This window comes from Rasamsonia emersonii, assembly GCF_000968595.1.
Source record: "Rasamsonia emersonii CBS 393.64 chromosome Unknown ctg1118621760065, whole genome shotgun sequence".
NCBI lineage: Eukaryota > Fungi > Ascomycota > Eurotiomycetes > Eurotiales > Trichocomaceae > Rasamsonia > Rasamsonia emersonii.
This window is the reverse complement of record NW_013563222.1, coordinates 1-25,778: the sequence shown is the minus strand read 5'-3', so window position 1 is coordinate 25,778 and position 25,778 is coordinate 1. Positions and strand designations below refer to the sequence as shown.

Sequence of the window (25,778 nt, the reverse complement as noted above, 5' to 3'; positions counted from 1 at the left end):
TTTGGCTGACAGATGGATCGTTTCAAGGATCCAGAAAAGCTTTAAGGGTCTCGACTCTAAATACATGTATCCTATATAATATGCTATATATCCCCAACCCATGAAGTTACTTGGAAAGTTCTTATTTCCATGCTGAATGCAGCTATATCGTGGACATCGTGGATGATTTGATAGTATGCCTGTCGCAAGATTGCTTGAAGTATAAGCAGACAAATACATATCCATACATGACCAGCAGGCTGTCCAATTGCCCGACTAGAATAGAATAAAACACTGTATCCCGCCAATGGTCTGTTCAAGCTGAAGAACTTGGTGATGGCGAACAATGCATGTAATCTTCAAGTCATGCGCGAGACTCGTGTGAATCCGGCAGTTTGAGAAGTCGCTTCACGAGACTCTCCAACTCGCTCTTCGGGACAGGATGCGCGCTCTTCCAGACGACAATCCCATCCAGGCGCACGAGGGTGGCACTATCGTCACTCACGCCACAGACACTCCTCCACCTGCCATCCACATCGCGCCAGTTCTCGCCTTCGCCGTCGAGGATTTCCACCTCGACGAGATGGCTGCCCACTGCTCTCCAAGGGTCCGACGCTTTCGTAAAGAGGACACATCTATCTGGCCGGAGGAGATCGCGCGTCGAAGTGCATGTACCATTGCTCTTATGGAGCCAGAAATGCGGCATATGATGGCCCGGGATGCTCGACGGATGGTAGGCAGAAATATCCAGCTGCCCCTCTGCATCGAGCTGCCCGCCATGCCGACTCCTCTCCCCCTCGCCCTCTCGATCAACAGAGGGATAGAACCATCCGATCTCCGCTCCAGGGGCATGGAACTCCGAGTCGAGAATGCGCTGCGCTTTCTGCACCGCGTCACGCAGCTTGTTGCCTTCCGCGCTGTTATTATGGTCGAGAAAGGCGGCAACGTTTCTGACACTCGCTTCCGGAGACGCATTCGGATCGATGCCCAGCGCACGATCCATCGCCAGCGCGTGGTTGCGCAGATTCCGCAGACTCGACTCGGCGACCCGGAGCGCGATGGGTCGGCGCTCCTCCTCGTACGTATCCAGCAGCGCATCGTATTCCTTCTGCTTCTCCGGAGGCGCCGCCAGGGCCAGGGCCAATTTCCAGATCAGATTCTGCACGTCCTGTAAGCCCGTATTCAGCCCCAGAGCGCCCCAGGGCGGGATGCGATGGGCGGCATCCCCCGCGAGGAAGACCCTCCTTCCTGCACTGCGGAAGCGTTCTGCCACGACGGCGTTGACGAACCAGTGGCTGAGACTGAGCAGCTCGATGTCCAGGCCCGGAATCTGCAGCGTCTGGTTGATCTGCCGGATCATGTCGTCGGCCTCGAATTTCTGCGGGTCGTTGGGGATGCGCGCGCAGGCAAACACCCACTCCTCCGTCTCAGGATGTAGAGGGTACGGCCTCAGATGGTAGAGATATCCCGTGCTGATGCTGCCCCCCCATGGCCGGGTTGATGAACCACGTTATCAGGCTGTTCGGATCCGGGTGATGCCTTCTCAGCGGCGCGCGGAAATGCGCCGACACCATGTCGACGACGTTGCGGTCGCCTTGGACTTGGATGCCCAGGGCGTCTGCAACGGTGCGGCCGCCGTCCGCAGCGACGAAGCGGGCCTCGACGGTCTCGAAGCGCTGCTGTTCGAGGAAATGGACCTTCAACTGCACCGAGTCCGCGCCCTCCTCGATGCCGACCACCTGGGCGGAGTGAAAGATACCCTCCGGGTTTAACTCCTTCGCTCTGCGGAGGAGAATCGGCTCGAGGCGGATCTGCGGCAGGATGGTATAGTCGCAGGGACTGGCGCGGTCGTATTCGTCGCGGTACTGTCCACCACCCCATGCGTCGCGCGAGAAGATCTCTTTGCCCCCGGGGCCGAAGCTGGTATACGCTGGTTCAGGCCCACGGCTTTGGGGTGGATGGAGGTGCCGGGGTGCCGTTCGTAGAGGACGTGGGGGACGCCATGCTGCGAGAGAGAGAGAGGGATGTCACGAGGCCGACGGGTCCGCCTCCGACGATGGCGACGGGGATCATGGTAGCTTGGCTACTTCGATCAATTCATGTACAGTACATGTAACTGATGTGATCTGATCTAGAGAAGAAGATTGGGGAGCGGGATGATCTGTCGATCAACAGGGTTCGCTGCATTAGGGCTGACAGCCTCTACAACAGCACAACTCGACATGTTTTCTAACTGTTCAACTGTAACACATCTCATCGACAGGCACTGATATGCCAGGATTCAATCCGGCAAGTCTCGAGTCATTCCAGTCAGTCAGCGTGTGGAAGTGGAGGTATACCCCACCGGAGTAGTACGGAGTAGTATATTTACTATATTAACAGCGGGGGTATTATTATTTACTGGACTTATTTATTGACAAGACGCATAGACACTAGATAAATAGCATTAAAAACTATAAATTCGAAATAGATAACCCCTCTTACTTAACCTTGTTAAAGAAAGAAAGATAGATAGATAGATAGCTGTATATCGATCTATCTATAACGGGTAATTTATCAACAAAGTCACCACATCAATCATACCCGACATGCTACTGAATTGAGAAACGGCTTCCAACAACCTTACTCACCCCATTTACTGTAATACAGTATGGAGGTGAACTTTCATAGTCAGGAAAACTGTAGTATATACGTCTTTATTTTCATTTTTTTTTTACAAGGGAACTTTTGTTTGGCGTGAAGATTGTACCTGATTGAGCATTTATTCAAGTAAGAATCCATTACGTACAGTACGTACGTGCGATTGTGACTGAACATGAACAAATCGACTCAATTGGTGGACCGGTGAATCTGCCCAGATCGAAATTGCTTCTTTTGTCTTATATCCTATCTTCTCTAATCTCATCATTTCTTCCCTTCCTTCCACTTGCAGTAAGTAAGTAATAAATAAAGATTTCCTGTCCTGATACTGTTCCATGGAAGAAAGAAAGAGATTCTTATATCTCTAACTCTAAGAGACCTTTTTTTTTTCGTCCTGCAAGACCTATAGGGCCAGGGCCATAGGCTGGCCTATTGAAGGCATTCCTAGCCATGCAAGATGCAAAACTCCGTGCGGAAGAATTTTGTTGTTTTTGTTGTTTCTTTTTTTCCCCCATTCGTTGATATGGCGTACATAGCTGGAAGTCTCAAGTGGAAAATTTTATATATTGTCGCGAACAAACCCTCGATGATATGCCCATGATGAGAGAGATGAAAAAAGAAACGTTGTTTTTGACCATCATATCATAATTAAATAGCCTTCTTTGTAACAGGCGTATTTTTTGTATTTCTATCATTCATGCAACCAGCTCAACGACACCACCAACTTCCTTAATCTTCCGCTCCGCCTCCTTGCTCACGTAGCGCGCCTTGACGACAATGGGCACGTTCGGCAGACGGCCCTTACCCAGGACCTTGGAGTAGCCCAGCGGGAGAAGGTCGAAGACGACGGCGCTGTCGGCCGGCGCGTCGCTGTTCAGGTACTTGTCGCGCGTTTCCTCGGGGACCAGGGACCAGAGCTGTAGAGTCTTAGCGGGCAGAACGTCCAGGGCAAATGATGGTGTATTACCTTGTCCAGGTTGATGGTCGGCTTCCAGTAGTGCTGGCGCAGGAGGTGGTAGTGCCTCATACCGACCTTACCGAAGTAACCGGGGTGGAATTTGTCGAGGTTGGTGCGGTGGTGGTGCTATTTCACGAATTAGCAGCTCTTTCTGCACTTCGACGAAATGATACCTACCTGACCACCAGCCATACCGCGACCACCAGGGTGCTTCCTGTGCTTGCCGACACGACCATGTCCGGCAGAGACGTGGCCGCGGAGCTTCCGCGTCTTGGTCAGTCGAGTAGGCATTCCGGCGGATGCTTGTCGCTGTGCGTGGTCGACCCTTCGGAAGTTGGATGATGGTGGTGACGGCGGAGAGAAGACGACGAGAGGGTGTAGTGTGTGTGCTCGCTTGCTATGCTGGATTGGGCCTAGTGCGTTCGGCTGTGCCGCGGAATTAAATGTGCATTTATCCACTTTGGGAGAGGCCGTTTTGGTTTTTTCCCAGATAGGATATGCAGAAATACGCTAGTCCGGATATGGTTACAAACTTCTGACTAAACGGGCTAAGACCTGCCGTCCGGGGGGAGGGCTGTCAAGTGACTTGCCTAATCTGCTCTAGCACGAGGAGGGCGTATACTAAAAGAGATTAGTGACTTCCAAGTTAGTAATGCTAGAAATAACAGTTCAGGAAAGACAACTGTACAAGCTTAAGCGCTAGAGAATTAAAATAACGCAAAACAGCTTTCGTAAGTAAGTGATAGAAGCAAGAATAGAAGCATCTCTATATACCGAGTACAGGCATGGATATTATTATTCAGTGTGCTCGAGTATCAGGAGCTCCTTTCAGTCTAATCGTGCTACCAAGAACCTTAAGCAGGAACCGTGATTGGCAGAAAGAAAGGCGGGGCAGGCCGGGGTCGGGATCTTCGGTGGACGGCTAGTTGCAGCTTTGACAGTCTGGTCAAAGACTTCAAAGACTCTCTCACGCCATGAACCTGAACGCGGAGCGATTAAACAGCTATCTATCATTTACCTATCATAATGACGGATCATAGCCTGTTTGTCCTGTAAGGTTGGACTGGTCTATTGCCAATGACAATTTTAGGCCCCTATAGGACCCTATTAGGTGGCCTCAGGCCTGACCTAAATCTAATTCCTTCGCTCGGTCCATATCGGGGACCATTTCTGCCCCCGTCCGTGTTAGGATCCCGGCTGGTCTATCATTTCTGGTCCCCGAATCACGTCAAAAATCTGGATTCTTGCTATTATTACTATTACCTGGATACAATATGGCATTACGAGTCATTACGAGTCATGAGTCGCATGGGGTACATGCCTAGTCCGTTGTGTGACTTGTGTGACTTGTGTGTCCTGCCAATGAGTGCCGTTCCCATTCCCTCGGGCTTCTCCTTTTTTATTTAGCCCCCTTCGGGCCCTTCCCCGAGCGGCCGGGATGGGGCGTTCGGATTCAAAGGATGATATAATAACTCCTGGCTGTTAAGCCTGTTATATAATTATGCTATACTCCGTAGATACTGAATGACTCGTATATATAATATATATTCTGTTAGTTATGCCATTTGTATTACTTAATTAGTGAAAACGAACGTGGGCTCTCTGCGAAGATAGATCAATCTGGCGGACCGCTACATGAACTAAATAATAAATGTTCACGCCCATCCATACTTCCTTAGGAGCACTGCTCCTCTTCGGTGGTTCCTTCGGTCTGCTGCTGCACAATGGCAAGGTCTTTGGCATCTCGTCGCTGCTCTCCGGATGCCTCCTCCGCCCCAGTCTGGAGGATAATGTTCCCATCATCGCCGGGTTGGCGTCCAGCCCTGCCCTGGTTTCCTTCCTGGCGCCATCCTTGATTCCGACCTATCCGGACACGGTATCCTTCTCTTCATGGACGTCGGTGCTGTCAACGCTGGGATTGGGTCTGTTGGTGGGATGGGGGACAAAGGTAGATTTTTAACGGAAGCACAACACGAATGCAAAGCTAATCCACGACGACAGAACGGCAAAGGCTGCACGTCCGGACACATGCTCTGCGGCCTGTCTCGTCTCTCCCCCCGCTCGCTGATCGCAACCTCGGTGTTCTTCACCACCGCTCTTCTGACCGCCAACCTGGTGCGCCCCGGTGGGAAGAGTCTCATCCCGCCCTGTGACGGTGTCCCCTGCTACATGCCTGTCTACCCCTCGACCTCCGAATTGGCCGTCATGGCCTCAAGCACTGTTCTCTCCTTGGCCACCAATCTTGTTCTCGTCCCGCGGCTGTTGACGCCATCACGACAGTCCAGATCGCTGTTTGCCTACCTCGCAGGCCTCCAGTTCGGCCTGGGACTCCTCTTCTCCGGAATGGCTGACCCGCACAAGGTGATCCGGTTCTTCGCCTTCCTGACGGATCCGTCCCGCTTCGACCCGTCGCTCGCCCTGATCATCCTCTTTGGAATCGGCCCCTCTCTCTGTGGCTACCTCGCCACGAACCCGGGACAGCCAGGAGGAAAGGCCAAGCCCACGTTGACAGAACGTTGGAGTCTGCCTACGCTCACCGTGGCGGACATTGACTGGCGTTTCATCGCGGGAGCAGTCGCCTTCGGAGTTGGATGGGGGCTGAGTGGAACTTGCCCTGGCCCTGCCGTGCTGAGGGCTGTCTTGCAGCCGACATGGGGAGCTGTCTGGCTGGGCGGATACATTTTGGGGAATATGATCTAACCAGCAGAGCTTCTTCGAGCCATATTTCTCTAGATTTTTGGCGTTAAGATGTCAAATCAAATATAGAGGCCTCATTGTTCTGCATTGTATAGTGTACTGCAGACATGTGTGCATTAGACAAGGCAATTGAATACACGCATTCTCAGATTCGACCTAGCAGTCGTTTCAGTAGATGCAGGTACCTTGCTCTATACGTACTCCGTAGACGTCTCTTTTCCATGGAAAGGCCAAGTACTCTGATTTTTTCTGTGCTGTACAATTCAGGCACTAGAATGGGAAAGCATCAGCGCTGTCCTAACTGATGTATATAGATAATCATAACAGAATAATGCATACAAGACAACCAGCATAAAAGGTATTCGTAAAAACTAGGGTGGATTCCATGCAGGTATCTTACAATTCTGTCTTGTCACTACTGGGTTTTCTCTTCCATTTGATGGACTTGGCCCCATTGCTGCTTTCCTGACTCCGCACCGCGGATCCCGCCTGAGACGGCGTCGCGTCTGCTTCAGAAAAGTAACCCTCCAGCTCCATCCATTCGGCCGCAAACGCCGTGACAAGCAGGCTCCAGTCCTCGACCGTGTCTATGTCCAGGTGCTCGCCGTCGTCGTTGATGGTGTGCCAGACGGCGGGAAAGCCAGTCGATGCCGGCGTGTCGATGACGTGGAGGACTTCCACCCCGCGGTGTAAGAATGGGATATGGTCGTCCTGGATGGCACCCCAGGGTTGGAGATCCCGCTCACTCCTGGACGTGTCGACAAACCACGTAGGCTCCGGTGCGCGCTTTCCCTGGTAATTCGGCGAAGACTTGAATTGTCTCAATTCCCGCAGCCGTTTTTCGAGAGTGCCCATGTTCTGATAGGCCCAATGGGTCGTGGGGAAATAAGACAGAACCCTGGGATCTTTCGAGCCCAGGAGGTCCAGAAGCACAAAAAGGGAGATGGCCGACAGCGGCGTCTTGAAGGTCGACATGGCGGGATTGGTCCGGTGCTCCCATTCCTCCGCGAGAGCTCGCGATCCATACAAGGAGTCCGTCGCCGTCCATTTTTTGAACGCCTCCTCCCCGTCAAGAAATATCACTTGGATGCCCGTGGATGCATCCAGGGATGTGTCTCTCTGGCCCTCCGCCTCCATGGCTCCCCATTTCCTGGTCAACGCCGCATCGATACTCCGCACGGCGTGCATGATCATCGCACATGGCGCTGCGCTGTCGATGGCTCCGATAAATCCTTCTGGCTCGTATTTGCTGTCGTAGTGGGCGACCAGCGTCAGCCTTTCCACGTCGCCCACCGAGGCCCACGGCGGGTCGCGAGACGCGATGAAATTCACAAACGGAACCTCCTTGTTTCCCGTCACGGGCGTTTTCGAGGTCGAGTTCTGGAATTCAATCTTCCAGTCCGGCAGGTTGGTGCGGAAGAAGTCGACGAAATGGTTGAGCACCGCGGTCGAGCCCGGAGTCCCTGGCACGCGAGGCCGCAGGATCGGAGCCAAGATGGCTCCATTATGGATATCAAAGTCGCCGTTGGGCCGTGGAAGCAGTTTCAGCGTCGCATCCGAGACAGCCTCGTATGCTGCACCAGGCAGGGCGAGGAAGAGCAGTCCCAGGCAGACCGACAGCAGGCACGGCCACAGGCCGCGGGGAGGCTCCGTCATGGCGTCTCGCGTCGCAGTCGATGTTAAAAAATCGAAGCATGCATACTTGGAATCAACACGGCTCGCGAAGGAGGGGAGCTGGACAAACGACGCGGGCGATGGTGCACCGTGGCAGCTGCCAGGCCATCCTGGAGATCGAAGCGATCTGACGGATCGGCGCCAAGCCTGCCCGACTCCGTTCCGCTGCAAGTCCGCAGCTGCAGTTCCGCCGCAGAACCGTCATTTCGAGATCAGCTCGGAGATAAACAGTTCAATTGTCGCGCAGAGACATCAGAAACAGCTACGGCATCTTCTGGACCGTTCTGACTGGGCTTCGCGCCATTGGCCGTCTGGCACGGTCATCCGCCATGCGACACTCGATCCTGTTCCACCCGCAGCTCCGTTCGCTTGTGCTTCCAAGATGGATCCGACGAGATCTCAGTAGCAGACTATCAGCCCGCTTCAAAACGACGCTGAAAGAGACTGCTCCGTCGAAACAGCCATCAACGCTACCACCTGCCCCGACCAGTCCGCCTAAAACAACCGTCAGACGAGGTAGGAAACATGCCAACAGGCAATTGGGATTTTCGAGCGCTGAGAATGGCCTGCAGGACCGCCAGAGAGGATATTGATCTACCATGGAGGCACGGGGAAGACCATCTTCCTTGGAATGCTCCGCGTCACCACGATATTCATCTTTGGAGTTTCGGTTCTAGTGGTGGCGCCGGCCTTTTGGGCATCTGACTTTCCTGCGTGGATTGCCCCTGCAAGTAAGAAGACACTCCTCTCGATTCTGGCAAGTGCGTGGTCTGACTGATTCAGTTGTCGTCGGTGGTGCTCTCCCTCTCCTATTTGTGGCGTATACGTCCGCGCCGTTTGTGAACTATATCCATCTGGCTCTTCCTGTCGCTGCGCGGCGGTCTCGAGAGCAGGCTATCCAATATGCGAAGAATCTGCCGCCATATGCGACGCTCTACATAAACACGATGAAGTTCACGACTATCCCCCGGCAGACCGAAGTCCGGCTGGCAGATCTCGTCCCGGACAGGACGTGGTCGCGGCCGGTGAGCTTCCGAAACCAGAATCCGGTGCCTCTGCCTTGGTGGCAGGGCCGCACCCTGACCCAGTTCTACACGACGGAGAAAAGCAAGCCTGCGCGGGGGACGTCGACGTTCTATCCTGAAGTCTGGGAGCACGTTTATAAGCAGATCCAGAATAATGTGCCTAAGAAATGATTGTTTGCATGATATGCGTCCATTCGTAAGAGAGACGTAACTGCCAGTGAAAACAAGACCACACAAGTTGGCTGTATCGAAAGCTGCTTATCGAAAAAAGGCCAGCATCAGACTTCATAAAGCTACATACTGAATCCGAAGGCTATAGCAAGATATCAAGGAACAGCACGTCTGGAAAGAACAGGTTTCCATATCAGCTTGCAAAAGAACTCAATAAAAAACAAGCAAAAAGCTCACACCCCCCAGCCAGCCTTAGGCGTGACCAAGGGATGCTACGAAAACCCCCGCCTATGCTTTTGGCGGGCAGAGATTTTACTGTCCCCCTCCTTTACCGTCTCATTGGATGTTAGCAAGATTTTGGTAATGACCGCACCGCTGCACCTCGACCTGAGGGGATTCGAACTGGGAGCCTGCAGCTCTAGACCGTACAGTCAAGGACAGTCCTGCTGTAGCTTGGCTGGACAACTAGGCCAGTAGCCCCCGCTCGTTATGGGGTGAAGGAGATGTTGATACTTATGGCACGCAAAGGGTTGTAGGCTGGTCTGCAGGAGGCTGAGGAGGCATCATAGGCATAGTACAGTCTACACAGTGAAGGCAATGTAGTGTCTATCACCAGATATCGTGATGCTAATATTATGGCAAATTACTTAGACAGTTATCGTCAAGAAAGGCACTGTATGTAGAAGGTTTCCATACTTGGTAACTATCAACATTGCCTAACTGTGCTTTATCGACTATCACCTAATGAGTTCTCCCTTCACGCTGCACGACTATAGCTTGTTAAGCGAGAGTTTCCTGCTCAATATTCACGAAATAAACCAAATTAGCGTTCTTTTTCGCTTGCTTTTCTTGCAGGAGAGTGTCTGAATGGTGGCCTGGTCCTTCACCTGCCAAACCTCACTTCACTTGTGCTTCCTCTCACTCTTTCACCTTTCTTTCACTCTCCACACTGCAACAGAGAGAGAAATATCTCGCTGGGATTTTTCCCCTCTTCATCTCAATTCTCCTCCTCAGGCTTTCATCTCATCTCAACTACACTGCACGACACCGCATCTCAACAGAAGCAACCCTCACATTCTTGATCATCATCCTTGTCTCCACATTTACGATCTGCTAAGCAACTGTCTGTCGTGATGGCTTCACCTGCTAAAGGCGAGCTGTTCCTTGGCTTGTCCAACAGCGAACTCAAGCTGATTTGTCTCGGTGTCTTGTACAATGACGCTGGCAAGGTGTGTCCTTTCGTCTTTACCCTCACCGTCCTGTATTCTTTACTGCAAAATACTATAATCAAATCACTGCCATGAGTACTTGACAGCCAGCTAACTTCACCAGATCGACTACGAGAAGGTCGCAGAGAAGGGCGGCTACACCAAGGGCTCAGCCCAGGTCCTCTACCGCAAGGCCCTTAGAAAGCTGATGGAGTACGAGAACCGCGGTGCTGGAACCGAAGCTAATGAGAATGACGACGCTCAGCCCAGCACTCCTATCGCGACTCCTGCAAAGCAGAAGGGTGCTGCTGGCAGGAAGCGCAAGGCTGATGCCCTCACTTCTGAGTCGGATGACACCACTGTTCTCGCTGGTGCTGACGAGACTCCAACCAAGCCGAAACGCCAGCGCAAGACTCCTGCCGAGAAGGCCACTGGCAATGGCAAGAACGGAGCTCGCGTGAAGAAGTAAGAAAGACCCTTTCAGTCCCCTCTTCACCTGATAAACCAGCTAATACTGAATCTTCGTATCATCCAGGGAGGAAGAAGCTGAAGCCAATGCTATTACCGAGGCGAACGAAACCGTCACCATCAAGAACGAGCCCAAGGACGATGGCGACGACAATGACGACGACGCCGCCACCATCATCAAGGAGGAGGAGCGTGACGAAATCGATGACGACGCTACCATTGTGGCCGACAAGTCCGAGTAGACAGGTAGCCAGCTAGGTAGCTTGAACTGCGTCAGTCAATCAACCAGTCTCGATCAGAAATCCTTCTGAAGGTACATACATGACATACAGCATGTAAAATATAAACAAACAACCATACATACATCCTGTATCCTGTATCGTATCGATCTCGATGTTTTTATTCTATTCCATTCCACTCAATTCTGATCCTAGCAGATAAATTCAAATAAATTCGTTGTGATTGATTGCAATGCGATGGAATGAATACAATACAATACAATAAAATAAAATACAATACAATTGCTCTAAAAATTTCGACGTTATGGTATATGATCGTAATTGTAGGTGCTACTAGTTGAGAAGAACCATTAGTTAAGAAGTTAATTAATTAATTAATTAGTTATACTTGATTAATTATTTCAGTCCAGTCCATTCCAGTTCAGTCCAGTTCATGAATTGAATTTACCTATGTAGTTGAGCTGAACTGAACAGCAAGCCTTTCAGAACAAAAAAAAGACATCGATTCGAAATCGAAATCGAAATTTTACATAGACTTCGAAATTGAAACTGGAAATAATAAAAACCCAGAACACTCCTAGTAATCATTCAATCAATCAATCTAATCCATAGGTATCGATCGATCGATAACTAGCTAGATCATAGATCAATCATAGACCCTAAACCAAGAAACCAAGCAACCGATTCGATTCACCTTTTTATTTTAATTCTGTCAGTACGCATGTAATGTACTGTTCATTGTACAGACTAATCCTTCCCAGAGTGCAAAAAAAATTAAAACTAAAACTCACTTTCTCTTCTCTTCCCATCCTTTCCCAATTTTTTTTATATTATACAAAGGAACCTTCTCCTCGTCAAAAAATACTCATCAAATAGCAGTAATAAATACCCTGCAGCGACACTGTTGGGCAGTTTCTGACAGATAAAAGAAAAAGAAAAAAAATTGACTTCCTCCTCTTTCTCTGCAGAGTCCAGTCCAGTCCAGTACCTTGCCTTGGCCGGGACGGGACTTCTCCCTTCTCCCTGCCCTGAAACATCCAATGTATCGAGGTCAGTCAGCTTTGGAGCAGAGTAGATGGAAGAGTAGGACAGAGTGGGACAGTATTTACCGGATCAGCTACATCAAGATCATATGGTTATTGATTTCGTCTCATCTCTAGGCATAGAATAGCATACTTAAAAGAAACCTAACCTAACCTAACATACTGTCTGAGTTCAAAGCTATTTATTTATTATAATTCCCGATTAATATTTCCCACACGTACAGGACGAGCTCAAGATCGATTTATCTTCAACCAGATCAGTCCGACCCAAACACTCTTATTCCCACGCCAAGGCGTCAAGTCAAAAAGATACAAAAATTACAAATACAGTGATATAGGAATAAAAAAATAGAGTAATCGCAGCGCTACATCGCTTCGATCGCTTTGCGAAGGACCTCCAATCCTCGCTCCGATACCTCCGCGTCGTCACGCAGCAGCCAGGCGACGTCGCTCCACCAGCCCAGACCGACAAGACCGCCGCCCTTGCGACGCTCCAGGCTCTCGGTCAGCCGGCTCGTGTGCTCCCACTGCTTCGCTGCCACTTCGGCGTTCTCGACCACCTTGTTCGGGATCCCGCACATGGACGCGCAGTGCATGCCAAAGCTGCCCTCCGCCACGCCGTCTTCGAGTTTATACAGGAAGGTAATGCGTCGCTCCTCGTCATCGACATGAATTCGCATCCGCTTCGGTGCGATCTCCGGATGTCCTTCGAACTCTGCTGCAAGAGAGTGATAGTGCGTCGCGAAGAAGCCCAAAGCCCCAATGTGGGTTGCGATGTGATGCAGCACGGCCTGGGCGACAGCCACACCGTCGTACGAACTCGTACCACGACCCAGCTCGTCCAGAATCACCAATGAACGCGGCGTCGCCTCCGATAGGATCTTCTTCGTCTCCGACAGCTCGACAAAGAAAGTCGACTGCGCGGCGAAGATGTTGTCATTCGCTCCCAGACGAGACATGATCCGGTCAACCGGAGTGAGCCGAGCATACTGGCAAGGGAGATAGCAGCCAATCTGAGCCATGATAACAGCAATACAAGTCTAAAAAAAGTTCGTCAGCAATCAAATCAAATAAATACTATTTCAGGCGAAACAGACATACCATTCGAAGAATAGTCGATTTTCCGGCCGCGTTGGCACCGGTCAACAGATTGATGCTCGCGTTCTCACCACCTAGTTTCACGTCGTTCGGGATAAAGTCCGCCACATGCTGAAGCATGCAGGGATGGCGCAGCTCCTCGAACTCGAGGACGCTCCGTTCATCGTCGACGAAAACAGGCCGGCAGCTGGGCTGCCCAAGTGACGACGAAGCTTTGGCCAGACTGATCAGACAGTCCAGCTGTGCGACGATCTTGACAGACGCCAGCCACGTATCGTAATCCTTGTCAAATCGAGCGTAGAATCGTCCCGCGACCTCCTTCACGATCTGACTGTGTCTTTCCTGAGCCTCCTGAAGCTGGCGAATGAGGGTTCTCAGCTCGGGGAAATAATAGCGTTTGGCCTGCTTCGTCGCAGACATCTGGTCCCAGTTCTTGGGGATGTTCTTGATCTTGATCGGCACCTCTAGTTGGTAGATCTCCTTCCCATTGTCTCGGTAGCAGATGGCATTGGAGCCGAGATCCCGTCGGACTTTCTTCAAGAGATTGTCCAATTCACGATGAATCTCCTCAATACGCTCCTGCGAGGCATCGAAATCTTCCTCAATGCCTGGCTCCGGAACAAGGATGCCATTCTCCTTTGCCTTTGTTCGGTCAAAAGCGGTCTTCCAGTACTCAAGCGGCGATTTCAGATCCGGCATGGAAGAGACGAGATTCCCGATGACACCCTCGCCGGAACCGAGATCCTTAAGCAGGCCCATCGTGTAGTCGATCTGCTCGAAGCCCTCGAGCACGCGCACAAAGTCCTGCGCCTTACAGCTGCCGGCGTGGATTCGAGAGATCAGCCGCTCAAGATCCGGCATCTTGGTCAACTGCGAAGCGAACTGGTCACGGACAGCGATGTCCGCATTCAGAGCATCGACAGCGTCCAGCCTGGCATTTATCTTCTTAATGTCCATCAAGGGATGGCAAACCCACTGTTTGAACATCCGCTTTCCGAACGGTGTGATACAACGGTTGAGAAGCTGGAACAGCGTGCCTTCGGAACCACCATCGAACGAGTTGGCGAAAATTTCGAGGTTGATCAGGGTCTGGCCGTCCAACACGAGGCTGGTGGCCTTCCTGATCGGATCATACCAGGTGAAGTTGCCAATCGTGATGAGATCACGGTCCAGTTTGAGGACCCGGAGATACTGCACCAGCGCCCCGAAAGCTGACATGACATACTCCTTGTTCCTGGCTTCCCGAAGCACTTGTGGCCAGGTTTCCGTGTTATCACCGTCTGCAGAGACAAAATAATCGCTGGCATCGAGCTCTCTCAGTGTGATGTCTGCTTCCCAGAACTCCTTGCCCGGCTTGAGGTGATTCCAGACCGTGGTCGGCCCAGTATTGTTCTTGAGAATGCGCATGGCTTTTTGGGAAACCGCCGACTTCTCCAAGAGCAGTTCCTGCGGCCGGGTCTGAGCAACGAATGTCTCGAACTTGGTCATGTCAGCGTCGTCAACGAACTCGGACAGGTAGAATTGGCCGGTAGCCGTGTCGACAAACGCGATACCAAAAGCCGGTGAACCGTCAACAATGACTTCTTTGATCGCAACACAATACGTGGACATGTCATCTTGGAGCATCGAGCCGTCAACCAGAGTCCCTGCGGTGAGGACACAAGACAACTCTCGCTTGATGACCTTCTCTTCTTTGACGTTCTTGCCGCCCTTCTTGTCATCTCTCTCCCGCATCTCCTTCCCCAGAGCCGACTCGGACTGGTCAACACGGGCAATCTTGTAACCTTTGGCGACGAACTGACTCGCCCAGTAGTCGAGACTCATTTCCGGTACGCCCACCATACGCATATTGACCCGGTCAGTAAGCTTCAAGTCAAACAACTGATGACCAATGGTGGCATCATTCTCATATAGTTCGTAGAATTTTCCTTTCTTGAAGAACACGATGGTGTCCCAGAAATTCTGCTTAATTTCCCAGTACTGCTTCTCGAAAGGAGAGAACTTGGCCCAGGCCAAAGGCGGAATGTAGAGGGTGCGCGGGTCATAGTCGGGGTGATCAGGAGGGTGCCTGTCCTTGTCCATTATGTTGACCAGCCAAGGGTACCGCTGCTCGGACTCGCTCTCATGGGGTTTCTCCTTCCGGTTCTCAGAGGAGCCACTGGAGGCTGGATTGGCCTTGCGCTCCTTTCGCGGTTCTAGATTGTTTGGATCGTATGTCCATTTCTGGGCGGTACCGGACGATGCCTCCGGAATATCTAGATCGAGGTCTTCATCATCCAAAGGCGGCTGGGGATCATCTGAAGGTTTGCGTGACGCTCCTTTCGCGGCCCTCTTTCGTTTCTTCGATGGTCGGGACTCTTCCTCCTCCGAATCGTCGGGAACAATGAAATTGTCCATATCTGCAGAAAGTTAGCATCGGTTTCAGCATTGTATCCAGTCTCAGCCATACCATCGTCCGAGTCCTGGCCATCCCCTTCATCCGCCTGGAATTCGTCCTCACTATCCGCAGATGTTTTCCGTCGCTTCGTGGCTCTGTTGCGGCGGGTCGGGCGAAAGATCTCCTCATCGTCATCTTCGCCCTCGCTGTCGGACTCCATGTAGTTCACGGGCTTTTTGGCCTGGTAAACAGCATCAGCATCGGAAAAGAGCCCACGTATCATCCAATTGAAATCGACTCACTCTTCGTGATGGGGTGACAGAGACGTTTTCCTTTTGTTCGGCATCGGTCTGCAAAGTGACAGTCCCGTTAGTGGACGTTGCGGGAGAAAGCACACCGTTATTATCCGCAATCTCAGTACTTTCCTTTTTCTCCTCATCCTCTGGTTCAACCACATCACTGCTCGGCGCCGGAGTCAAATTCTGGGAGACTTTTTCGGCGTTCTTGGACGACGCCCGCTGTTCGGAAGCACGCTGTGCGGGCGAGGAAGCCGGCTCTGTTGCATTGCGCGTCCCTGACGGGGTGGACGGCGAGGACTTCTGGAAGAAGCCCAGGATGGACGTCTGATTCTTCATATTCTGCGTGCTGGCGGTCGAGCGCTTCAGAGGTTTCGAGGCCGGAGTGGTGGCAGTGGCCGGCGAGGATGCGGCGCCGGATCCTCTGGCCATTGTGGAGACAGAGCGTGGCTCGAGGTTCTACTCTATCAAGTAGAAGAAAAAAGACAGAAGTGTTTCAACACGATTGACACATGCTACCTGGATTAATTTTGCTTGAGAAGGAGAAATACGGACGAAAGACCACTGCGTTGACAAGGACGGGGAGAGCGGGCGGAGCGAGATAAGGGATTGCAGCGGAAGACGTGACAGACGCGTCGACGCGTTTAGTGGTTCTCCGCCAAACGCCGCAAGAATTAACAAACCTGTCAAGGCCCGTGCTACGCATGAGTACATCTACATTCAATTTTGCCATTTTACACGGACATACAATAGAAATATTCTTACAGGATAACTCCAGAATTGAGAGCTGTGAGATTGGCTAGATTTTACAGGACCCTGCCTACCTAATGTCGTTGCTACATACCGCTATTGTACAGTACATACCTATATGACAATGTCTATCTATAATACAAATGAAATCAGAGTAATCTTCAAGAGACGGATTCTTCCTTGGCAGCATTTCCATTCTCTCCGTTCTTTCCGTTCTCAGCGTTCTTTTCAGCCTTTTCCTCGGCAGCCTTTTCCTGGGCAGCGTTCTCTTTCTCCTGCTTGGCCTGCTTAAATTCCTCCCAACCGGGCGCTGTGAGGCCTTGTTTGTCAAATTCCTCGTCGCTGATGATGTTCACCATCTTGAATTTCCACTTGCCGATCTTGAGGATGAGCAGACAGTCGTCGAGGATGTATTCCTTGTTCTTCTCAGCTGGCCATGTTTTGATGGGCGTAAAGGAAAGATCGTCCGACATGGATCCAGTGTCTCCAGGACGGCTACCGACATAGGCGCCTCCGTTCGCGATCAGACGGTGACCCTCTGACTTGGACGAGACCAGGCCTGCAGAGTAGAGGACCTTGTGGAAAGGCTGCTCGACGACGAGCGATCTGGGCAGCGTGACACGTATGTTCGGCATGTTCATAAAACTCGTGGCAGGAGCGTATTTGTTCCCGGCCGCAGGATTCCAGAACTTGGCCTGGGGAAGATGAGCGTAGTTCGGGGGGACTTTGGGAGTAGCTGGCGCCGGCGCCGGCGATGGCGCTGCGGTGGAGGACCGTGGCCGGAAGAGCTGGCGATGCTGCAATTCTGCAGCCTCCGCCTCCAGAGGTCCATGGACGAGCTCGACAAATTCACGGGCAAGAGCGTGCTGGGCCACACGCTTAGACGGGTCCTTGTTCTGTTCCTCCATAATCTCGGCAATCTTCGGGAGGGGCAAGAAGGTGAACATTTTCAGATATCGCTCGACATCCGCATCCGGTGTCCGCACCCAGAACTACAAAATAAGGTCAGCAAAGAACCGAAGATCAGAATAGTCAAGTTACCAAACAGAAACCTACCTGATAGAGCTCAAAGGTGGAAGTCAAGTCCTTGTCAAGCCAGACCGCGTTTCCGGCCGACTTGCCAAACTTTTCACCCGAGGGAGTAGTCAGGAGAGGCGTCGTGAAGCCAATCGGCTTATCCAACTCATCCTCCAGCGGCCTCCGATCAATCTCGATTGCCGTATTCCTACTGATCTGCTTCACAGCATCCATGCCGAACAGAATGTTTCCGAATTGATCGGAGCCTCCGACTTGGACCTGAGTTCCCTTCTTGAACAGCATCCACCAGTCCCACGCCTGCATGAGAGGATAGGTGAACTCGGCAAACGACATGCCTTCTCCCTTTTCTAGACGTGTCTTAACCCTAGATAACGTCGAAATGGCCGGTTAATCATAAATCAGGACGTCAAAAAAAAGGAGCGAGTCACTTACGTGTCTCGCCCTAGCATAGGGCCGATTCTGATATAAGCCCCAAGATCCCGCAGAACTTCAGAGAGGGTAGTTTTATTCCACCAGACGTTGTTGTTTGTCAATGCTCGCTTCCAGGCCCATTCCCTCTGGTACCCGTGTCGAATACCGTATTGTTCAATGCAGGCGCCAAGCTTCTTGAGCTGGATGTGCATGCTCACCATATTCGCCTTGCGGACGGAGGAATGCATCGGTTCTCTGCCCTGTAATCTGCCTGTTGGGTCACCAATTCTTGCGGTGGTACCTCCCAGCTGTGTGTAATGTTAGCTTTTTACCATCATGACACAGAAGTAATAGGAACTCCTCACCAGGAAAGTGACCGGCAATCCCCAAACGTATCCCCAAGCAAGCACCATAAAGGGCAACATATGTCCAACATGCAAAGATGGTGCCGTAGGGTCTACGCCAACATACATGCCGACTCTCTTTTCCGTGAAGAGCCTATGGAGGACATCGCGCTCCCTATTATAAGTCGAACCCCAAGTCAGTCTCGATCGCAGAACGGAGGTTGTAGAAAACTCACCCAACAACCTGATGTATGAGCCCTCTCTCCTCCAAGTGCTCCACAAAACTTTTTCGCTTCCCTGCCTTGATCTCCTCCGCCCATGCCTTCCACTGAGCCTCCGCCTCCGCCTTTTTGCGAAGGTAGTTCTGCGTGATCCATCTCCGCTGCGATGACAACAGGGACGACTTGGATCCGCTGCTCCGACTCGAGCTGCCGGCGGCACCGGGTCGACGGGCTTCAAGATGCAGCGATCGGATTGCCGCCGCCGCCGTCCATCGCGTCGAGTCCGCGGCGCAGGAACAACACGGGCGTGGTGGTAGTGATGCGTTGGGCCGGAGGCAGAGGCGGAGGCGTGCTGTCAGACCGAGCTCTGACGGCTGTGGCCACATCGAGCCGAATTGAATGTCGAACCCCAGAAAGTCCGCTGCGGATTCGCAATTGTCGTTGTAATGGCTTGTCCTCTTATCCAAGATCCTATGCTCCGTATTCAATGGGAAATATGGAGCCCGATATTTTTGGTCGGAGAAAGGATAATGCGGAGTTCCTGAAGCGGCTAGATCCACAAGAGTAGATTGTAAAACGGGCCAATCAGCGATGGTTGTCAATTGCCAAAAACAGAATTATTGACGTAGGGCAGCTAATTATTTTTCCCCTTTCATACATAGATGTATATTTTATGCTTTATATATTAGAAGAAAAACTCGTCTATTATAGAGTAAATTGAATAGTATGTATATATGAATGATACTGACCCAACTGCCTAGGAACTACTCTGAACGCATAAGGCCATAAAGTCATCCCTCTATCATGCCATTACTGGAATGAGATCGCCAAGTCAGCTCACAAATATCTGGACAGCAACCTCATTGCTCCATCCACTGTCCAGCCCCAGAGCTTTCCACGCTCTCAGGACGTCGACCGCAAGGACTTTAGACTGATCTCCTCCGTCTTTCCAAACAGTGTTCCTGGGGATAGGCTGTCCCGATATCAGGATCATCACATTCTGGTCGATCGATTTCCGGTGCAGATCAGAGAAATAGATCCCCAGGACCCCTAACGCCTTGAGATTGATGTCGAATCGAAGCCGGCCGTTGTCGACGACGTAGATGTCGGAGCTCACCACGGCGGCCACGCCGGTCATCTTTCCGAGAAGACCGAGGACCGCAACGTGCGTGAGAGTCGAGGTAGAAGAGCAGCCCCGGCTTCCTTCCAAGGTAAAAGAACGGATCGGGAAGGCTGTCAGGATTTCCCAACCTTTCGGTTCCAGGGAAACTGCAACGAGAGAATTTTGACCCATTGGCCGCATCAGCTCCGTTACTTCCCCCGTGCTATGGGAACGGATGATGTATCGGTCATCGGACTCGGTGGAAACGCCAGGGAAGGCGGTCAGTGGGATGATAGAGGAAACATCGGCGGGACTGATGTTGAAGAGTCCCAGAATGCCACTTCCAGTTCTTGCCCATCCTGTATACGTACCGATTCGGAGCATGTTCCCTTCATTATAGTCATGGTAGACGTCCGTTGTGCGCCCTAAGACACTGGGCCGGAGAATCACAGTATTGCCTCGCGTCGTGGGTGCGGTGATCTGATTGATCAACTCTATATCGTGCTTGCCGGGCTCGTCAGTGATATAGATGGGGCCGCCCGAGACACATCGCGCGGCAGCATGGAAAGCCGCATAAGTGTGGTCGGTTTGGAACATGTCCCAATCAGGGATAACGTTCAAATGCCTGGTCAATAATGCATTGTGTGCATTACAAAAGACATGCCATGGGTGGGAGTCCGGGACATCTGGAAAGTAATCGTCCGAGTTCCGCAAAAGGATGCTGGGCTTGTTGGTTGGCATCTGAGAATGGAAGATGAGTTGCGGCGCCATAGACATGCACGAGATCGCCCGAGTGCTGAAATATCGCAACGAAGCAATGGACCAGGCATCTTGGTAGGCAGTCGTGAATTGCCTGCGATCTTCGGGGTTTTCCAGCAAATCGAGGTAGAATTGAGCGTCCGTCTTGACGGCATCAATGCCGGCTGAAGTGAGAAAGGAGTAAAAATCCTCATAAAAACGTCGGATATCGTCCGGATCGATAGCCAATATATTGCCACCGGCCACAGGGTCTTTCAGGGTGACTTCCTTTGTCCGGTACTTCTTTGCGATTTCACCGCTCGGTGAAATCCCACCCCAGTACCCCATCAACGCATGCCAGACGGCGATATGTTCGACATTGGGATGTCTCTGCCGGATCAACTCTGCAGTGTGTCTTAATCCTGATGGGAACCCTTCCGGGTTGGCTTCAAAGGACAGCCAGCCGCGCCGAAACTGAGATTCTTCCTCATTATCTAAGGACTGCCAGCTGTCGTCGAGGATGAGGTTCACGATGTTGATCCCATGATCCTTCAAAGTGTCAAGAGCATCGAGAATCTTGTCCTCTGTCAAGTTCTGTCCTAACCCATTCCAGGTGCAGTAAGTGAGGCCGTCGTACCAATCAGCCAGCCACTGGGCCCTTGCATCTTTCTCAACCACCACGATATCATCGGATACCGGAGAGTCTGGCGGGGGGCTGTCTGAAACGATTGGAATAGCCACACCACCGCCAGCCTCTCTGACTATTTTGCGAGCCTCGTATATCAGGGCACAAATGGCCACCTCGAAGTTTTCGGCAACGGACGCCAAAACCTGGAACTTTGAAGAACCCGGATTGTCATTTCTGGCCGCTATCACCACCTCGCCCTTTTCGCCTGACTGGAAAACTGTCAGGACATCGTTGACTCCTGATATAGCTAGAAGCACTAGATTTAGCCCATCTGACCGCAGGAAGGAACACAAGACGGCATCTTCGGTCAATCTGAAATCTTTCTTTCCGTGTCTTGGAGCTAGCCATGGACTCCAGACACGTACCAAAGCGAAGTAACGCAGATATGATGATGGCGATCCAAGCGTCAGCTTTTTAAGTCCCGATTCTCGCTCCTGAGCGGCGGGCACGTCGCCCGTAATACTCCATAGATGAGCATCTGGGGATTCACTTTTCCGGGATTGAATGTCGATTTCATTCGGGAGGTTCTGAATATATTCACCCAGTCCTTTCCTTGGAGAAGATTCTGGTGCAGGGGGCAACAATTGTCGGCCCCTTGGACCAAATATAAGCTCCCCGTCCTTCACAAAGCGGCGTTGGTTTGCCCACTGCCACTGGGCGTCGGGACCTGTCCTGTAGCGAACAGTGAAATTTGCATGTCCTGCCGAAGACGGCAGGACTATTTCTTCTGAGAAGGTATAGTGAAAGAAATTCTGTTCTGCATCACTGCCTATGACGGTAGGGTTTTGAGACGGAGGACATTTCTTCAGCGGTAGAGCACTCCAGGAGGAGTTGCCAATGTTGTGCCAAATGTGCACTTCCCAATCCTGCTCGGGGAACGAGACACTTGAGGAGAGGATGACGGTGAAGCGGAGCTATGTCCATCAGCATTTTAAACACAACACGATGTGTGATTGAGAGCGTGTTTTCATGGATACTAGTGAACAGCAATCTGAAGCCAATATCGATCATCCAAAAAAGTCACAGAGTAGTAAACCATAACATTCATGCCAATTCAATAACCAAGAGCTGTTCAATTATATACAGTCATTGAGACAAGTGTTCTACAACTGCCGACAACAGGGCTCTCAATGCTCACCTTGTCATCTTCACTGGAATTGCGAGCCTTTTGGAGCCTTTTGACGCAAGTCACTTCCCCCAGAGGCGGATAGCAGGTCACTCTAGCGAACAAGCTCATCTGGGCAGGCCTGATGAACTTGAGTTGCGAGGGCCTTGACGGCTGGCCCGGTTGCCCTGAAACAGCCATTGGTGAGATGTCTATACTGAAGTCTCAGGAACCACGCTCAACTGGCGAGAACGGAAAATCAACGGACAGGGAGACGTCTCTTTGCCGGACTCAGGTCGACAGCAAAATCAAGACGCCCGATAATAAACGCGGACGGTGCTCTGCTGGGAGACCAGGTGCCACCGCCACGATGTGATGCAAGACAGCAGGAAGAGGCGGGGAAGCGTCTCCTCAGGCGGGCATCGTTCCCATTGGCCGGTCTGTCGCTCGCAGCGTGTCTGCAATCTTTCTCATCTCGTCGTTTATTACACTTGGAAATTTGAAAGGAGTATTTTTATTTGTTTCCTTTTCTTAACTTTTTTTTTTTGCTTGACTGTAATTGTTGCTGGGTTTGCTGCCTCGAATTCTCTACGGAGTATGGATACCTTGTCTCTTATCTTATCGGATTTACGTTATGCAAAATTTGGTGCAGTCTTGGCACCCCAAAACCTCAAAAAATTGCAACTTTTGTATCGGAAGCCCTCCAAACCACCAAAATACTGATTTTTCTCACCAAATCCCATCGATTTTTTACTGAATTTGTCATATCTGAGGTTCTTCTGACTTTCTAATTAGGAAATTATAGCCTATGTCTGTGCCGATATCGAGATTACCCCCGTATCGCAGAAAAAATGGCATCCGAGGCGACCAACTCTCCAGAATCCTCTGCACCCCAACCTCCAGCAAACGAAGCAATCCCCGGAGCTTATAGATACCCTCCTGAGCGTCCTCGTCGCCGTCTAACGCGTGGTTTGAGTCCTGTAAAGCGTGCTCAGATATTGCGATATCTCCTTCTTGGATGGAGACCCGATAACATCGCCAGCGAGTGTCATGTTGCTGTCCGCACTGTCTATAACATCCAGAACAACTTGATGAGATATGGAAGCGTCTGCAGGCCGCATTACAGGCAGCTGGGTCGAGCTCATAAGCTGTCAGACGCGGATGAAGAAGCTCTCTTCCAATATTTGCTATCTGAAGGATGGAGGAGCCAAGATGAACTAGTTTACTGGCTTTGGCATGAGCGAGGAGTCTCAGTCAGTCAGTCCACAGTCTCTCGTTTACTAAAGCGTCGGAATTGGACGAGGAAACAGCTCAGGCGTATCTCTCTGGATCGAAGCGAGGCTCTTCGTCGCGCGTATCTCGATGACATACGGCGATTTGCAGCGGAAGACCTTGTATTTGTGGATGAGTCTATATCACGAGAAAACTGCTGGGGCACACGCTACGCTCAATGCGATGAGCTCGTATAGAACTGATATTCGGCGCGGAAGGACATGGAGCATCTGCGCAGCGATGACACTAGAGGGTTGGATGCCCTGTACTGGCATCAAAGAGGGATATTGGACTTCTGAGGATTTCATCGAGTGGGTAAAAACACGTCTTTTGCCTGCAGTCAACCAACAACATCGTCAGCCCATGGTTATTGTTATGGATAACGTGTCTATTCATATTAGCGAGGAGGTGACTCGTATGATTGAGGCCGAAGGACATCTCATACGATTCTTGCCGCCATACTCGCCAGATTACAATCCAATTGAGCTTACTTTCTCGGTTCTGAAGGCTTGGATGAAGCGTCATTGGGTGTTCCTGCGGCAGAATTGTGATTCTTATGGCGATTTCCTAGAACTGGCCATCAGAGAGAGCAGATGTGACCGTTTTGCACGAGAACAATTCCATCATGCTGCTGGAGGTGTCTATATAGAAGAAGAAGAGCTCATCCGCTTCCGCCGATTCATTGAGCGGTATGAGAAAGATGATAGTATTACTATATAAAGTCAAATCAATACAAAAGACACGGATTCAGAATGTATCACCTGGTATAAAACCGCCTCCTCCCTGAACCAACTGATCGAGCGCCATAGCTGCCTTCGTTTCCTCTTTTAGATGGCGATAGTAATCTTTAAATTTGTGTAATTCAGATTTGAAACCGCGAGCAAAGCCGTCCGAGATACCTGCTTTTATTGCGCGTTGATACATCGCACAAGACCCATCCTCCATTTGTTGCAGTTCCTGTATAGACCAGTCATTGGCCATAACAGTCTGCTTGGCATGTTCCCATTTGGCCTTCCTCTCAGGATTCTTAGTATTATATCTTCCAGTCAAAGAATGCAGCAAGTATATCGGCATCGTCTTCGTTGGCATCAATCGGACTAGAAGATTTGGGTCGAACTGGTGTTGATTCACGCAAGGGAGCGGACAGATTAGGAGGATCCTGTCTTCCTAATAAGGGACGTAAAGGGTTATATAGAGACTGTAAATGAGGCTGCAGCAATAACTGCTGTTGTTGAAGCAATAACTCACGCTGTTCCCGTTGCATCTGACGGCGTTCATTGCGCTCCTCTCGACGCTCTTGTTTCTCCTCCATTGCCTCTAATTGATCCATCATCCGGGCCTGCAACATCTGTTCCTGCATCTGCTGTTGCATCTCCATTAGGCGCTCCATTGCTGTCTTGGTTTGCTGTAGGGAAGACTGCTTTAAAGGCTGACGAGATTGACGAGTTATAGGGCCCTGTTCCCTCTCCCAATACCGAATAAGCTTGTAGGGAGGCTGTTGGAGCGTCGCTTCTCCACTTGCAATCGAATTTGCCCACATCTCGTGCTGAGCAGCGGTAATATTATAATGGAGATTTGGATCTGTAGGATCAGGGAAACAGTAATTATTTTTGTTTGTACAATTGTCGTCAAGACAGCGGTATCGCTCCATCAACTGACGTTGAAAATCTCCTGCAATCCGTATGGATTCTAGGCGACGAGAATGTTGCTCCAACAGCCTGCCAGTACGATTAGAACGCGTTGAAGCAACCGGAGGAGAGCTTGATATAGGAGAAGAAGCTTCATCGGTGGTTGACTGCTTTGGAGGCTGAGAGGATTGTCTTGACTTCTTTTTATTTCCTTGCAAGGCTTCACAGACCACTTTGATTTCAAAATGAAGCTGTATTTGGCTTCTTGGGAAGGTCTTATGTTGCCTATCCAGTAGAGCAAGGATCTGCTCCGCTTCGGCATTGGTAAAATCGTCGATATCGTGAGCTTTTGATCCTCCACGGCCAGTCGCCAGTCTCACGATTGCTGTACGGCTAATAACTTCATAATCTTCGTCCTTAACGAATGGCTGAAGCGACTGTAGAAAGATCTCTTCAATATCTGCAATATCGAGCGTGCGCGAGTAGAATCACGCAGAGCCTTGCGAACAACCAACGTCTTATTGAGATATATGCGTAGATATAATGCCACAGGTAGTCAGCAGCGCGTAGAGCTCATCCATCTCTTCTTTTTATCCGATGTCGGAATA

The 25,778-nt window shown here is 51.0% G+C and overlaps 11 protein-coding genes across 11 annotated transcripts; 4 read left to right on the top strand and 7 right to left on the bottom strand.

Annotated features, from left to right (window-relative positions):
- Positions 1-343: 343 nt before the first annotated feature.
- On the bottom strand, positions 344-2,052 carry T310_3374 (uncharacterized protein; the record flags this gene model as incomplete). The annotated part of the gene is made up of 3 exons (XM_013473741.1): positions 344-1,427; positions 1,486-1,818; positions 1,925-2,052. 3 exons carry the CDS (start codon positions 2,050-2,052, stop codon positions 344-346), a joined length of 1,545 nt encoding a protein of 514 aa, XP_013329195.1.
- A 1,262-nt stretch (positions 2,053-3,314) lies between these two features.
- T310_3373 (60S ribosomal protein L27a) lies at positions 3,315-3,868 on the bottom strand (the record flags this gene model as incomplete). Its single annotated transcript, XM_013473740.1, has 3 exons — positions 3,315-3,536; positions 3,587-3,703; positions 3,755-3,868. 3 exons carry the CDS (start codon positions 3,866-3,868, stop codon positions 3,315-3,317), a joined length of 453 nt encoding a protein of 150 aa, XP_013329194.1.
- Positions 3,869-5,228: 1,360 nt separating this feature from the next.
- T310_3372 (uncharacterized protein) lies at positions 5,229-6,277 on the top strand (the record flags this gene model as incomplete). The annotated part of the gene is made up of 2 exons (XM_013473739.1): positions 5,229-5,525; positions 5,579-6,277. The coding sequence occupies 2 exons, from the start codon at positions 5,229-5,231 to the stop codon at positions 6,275-6,277; spliced, it is 996 nt and encodes a 331-aa protein (XP_013329193.1).
- A 260-nt stretch (positions 6,278-6,537) lies between these two features.
- On the bottom strand, positions 6,538-7,930 carry T310_3371 (Glutaminyl-peptide cyclotransferase; the record flags this gene model as incomplete). Its single annotated transcript, XM_013473738.1, has 2 exons — positions 6,538-6,571; positions 6,675-7,930. The coding sequence occupies 2 exons, from the start codon at positions 7,928-7,930 to the stop codon at positions 6,538-6,540; spliced, it is 1,290 nt and encodes a 429-aa protein (XP_013329192.1).
- A 649-nt stretch (positions 7,931-8,579) lies between these two features.
- On the top strand, positions 8,580-9,144 carry T310_3370 (uncharacterized protein; the record flags this gene model as incomplete). The annotated part of the gene is made up of 2 exons (XM_013473737.1): positions 8,580-8,679; positions 8,732-9,144. The coding sequence occupies 2 exons, from the start codon at positions 8,580-8,582 to the stop codon at positions 9,142-9,144; spliced, it is 513 nt and encodes a 170-aa protein (XP_013329191.1).
- A 1,133-nt stretch (positions 9,145-10,277) lies between these two features.
- Positions 10,278-11,062, top strand: T310_3369 (Histone h1.3; the record flags this gene model as incomplete). Its single annotated transcript, XM_013473736.1, has 3 exons — positions 10,278-10,373; positions 10,477-10,817; positions 10,888-11,062. The coding sequence occupies 3 exons, from the start codon at positions 10,278-10,280 to the stop codon at positions 11,060-11,062; spliced, it is 612 nt and encodes a 203-aa protein (XP_013329190.1).
- A 1,405-nt stretch (positions 11,063-12,467) lies between these two features.
- On the bottom strand, positions 12,468-16,305 carry T310_3368 (DNA mismatch repair protein Msh6; the record flags this gene model as incomplete). Its single annotated transcript, XM_013473735.1, has 4 exons — positions 12,468-13,142; positions 13,204-15,599; positions 15,650-15,818; positions 15,880-16,305. The coding sequence occupies 4 exons, from the start codon at positions 16,303-16,305 to the stop codon at positions 12,468-12,470; spliced, it is 3,666 nt and encodes a 1,221-aa protein (XP_013329189.1).
- A 479-nt stretch (positions 16,306-16,784) lies between these two features.
- Positions 16,785-19,023, bottom strand: T310_3367 (Tyrosine--tRNA ligase; the record flags this gene model as incomplete). The annotated part of the gene is made up of 5 exons (XM_013473734.1): positions 16,785-17,615; positions 17,680-18,025; positions 18,094-18,339; positions 18,544-18,591; positions 18,653-19,023. 5 exons carry the CDS (start codon positions 19,021-19,023, stop codon positions 16,785-16,787), a joined length of 1,842 nt encoding a protein of 613 aa, XP_013329188.1.
- A 446-nt stretch (positions 19,024-19,469) lies between these two features.
- On the bottom strand, positions 19,470-22,471 carry T310_3366 (Raffinose synthase protein Sip1; the record flags this gene model as incomplete). The annotated part of the gene is made up of 2 exons (XM_013473733.1): positions 19,470-22,079; positions 22,304-22,471. 2 exons carry the CDS (start codon positions 22,469-22,471, stop codon positions 19,470-19,472), a joined length of 2,778 nt encoding a protein of 925 aa, XP_013329187.1.
- Positions 22,472-23,121: 650 nt separating this feature from the next.
- Positions 23,122-24,262, top strand: T310_3365 (uncharacterized protein; the record flags this gene model as incomplete). The annotated part of the gene is made up of 2 exons (XM_013473732.1): positions 23,122-23,733; positions 23,825-24,262. 2 exons carry the CDS (start codon positions 23,122-23,124, stop codon positions 24,260-24,262), a joined length of 1,050 nt encoding a protein of 349 aa, XP_013329186.1.
- Positions 24,263-24,575: 313 nt separating this feature from the next.
- T310_3364 (uncharacterized protein) lies at positions 24,576-25,631 on the bottom strand (the record flags this gene model as incomplete). The annotated part of the gene is made up of 1 exon (XM_013473731.1): positions 24,576-25,631. A coding segment is annotated over one exon (1,056 nt), but the record flags the coding sequence as incomplete, so codon positions are not given.
- Positions 25,632-25,778: the final 147 nt, after the last annotated feature.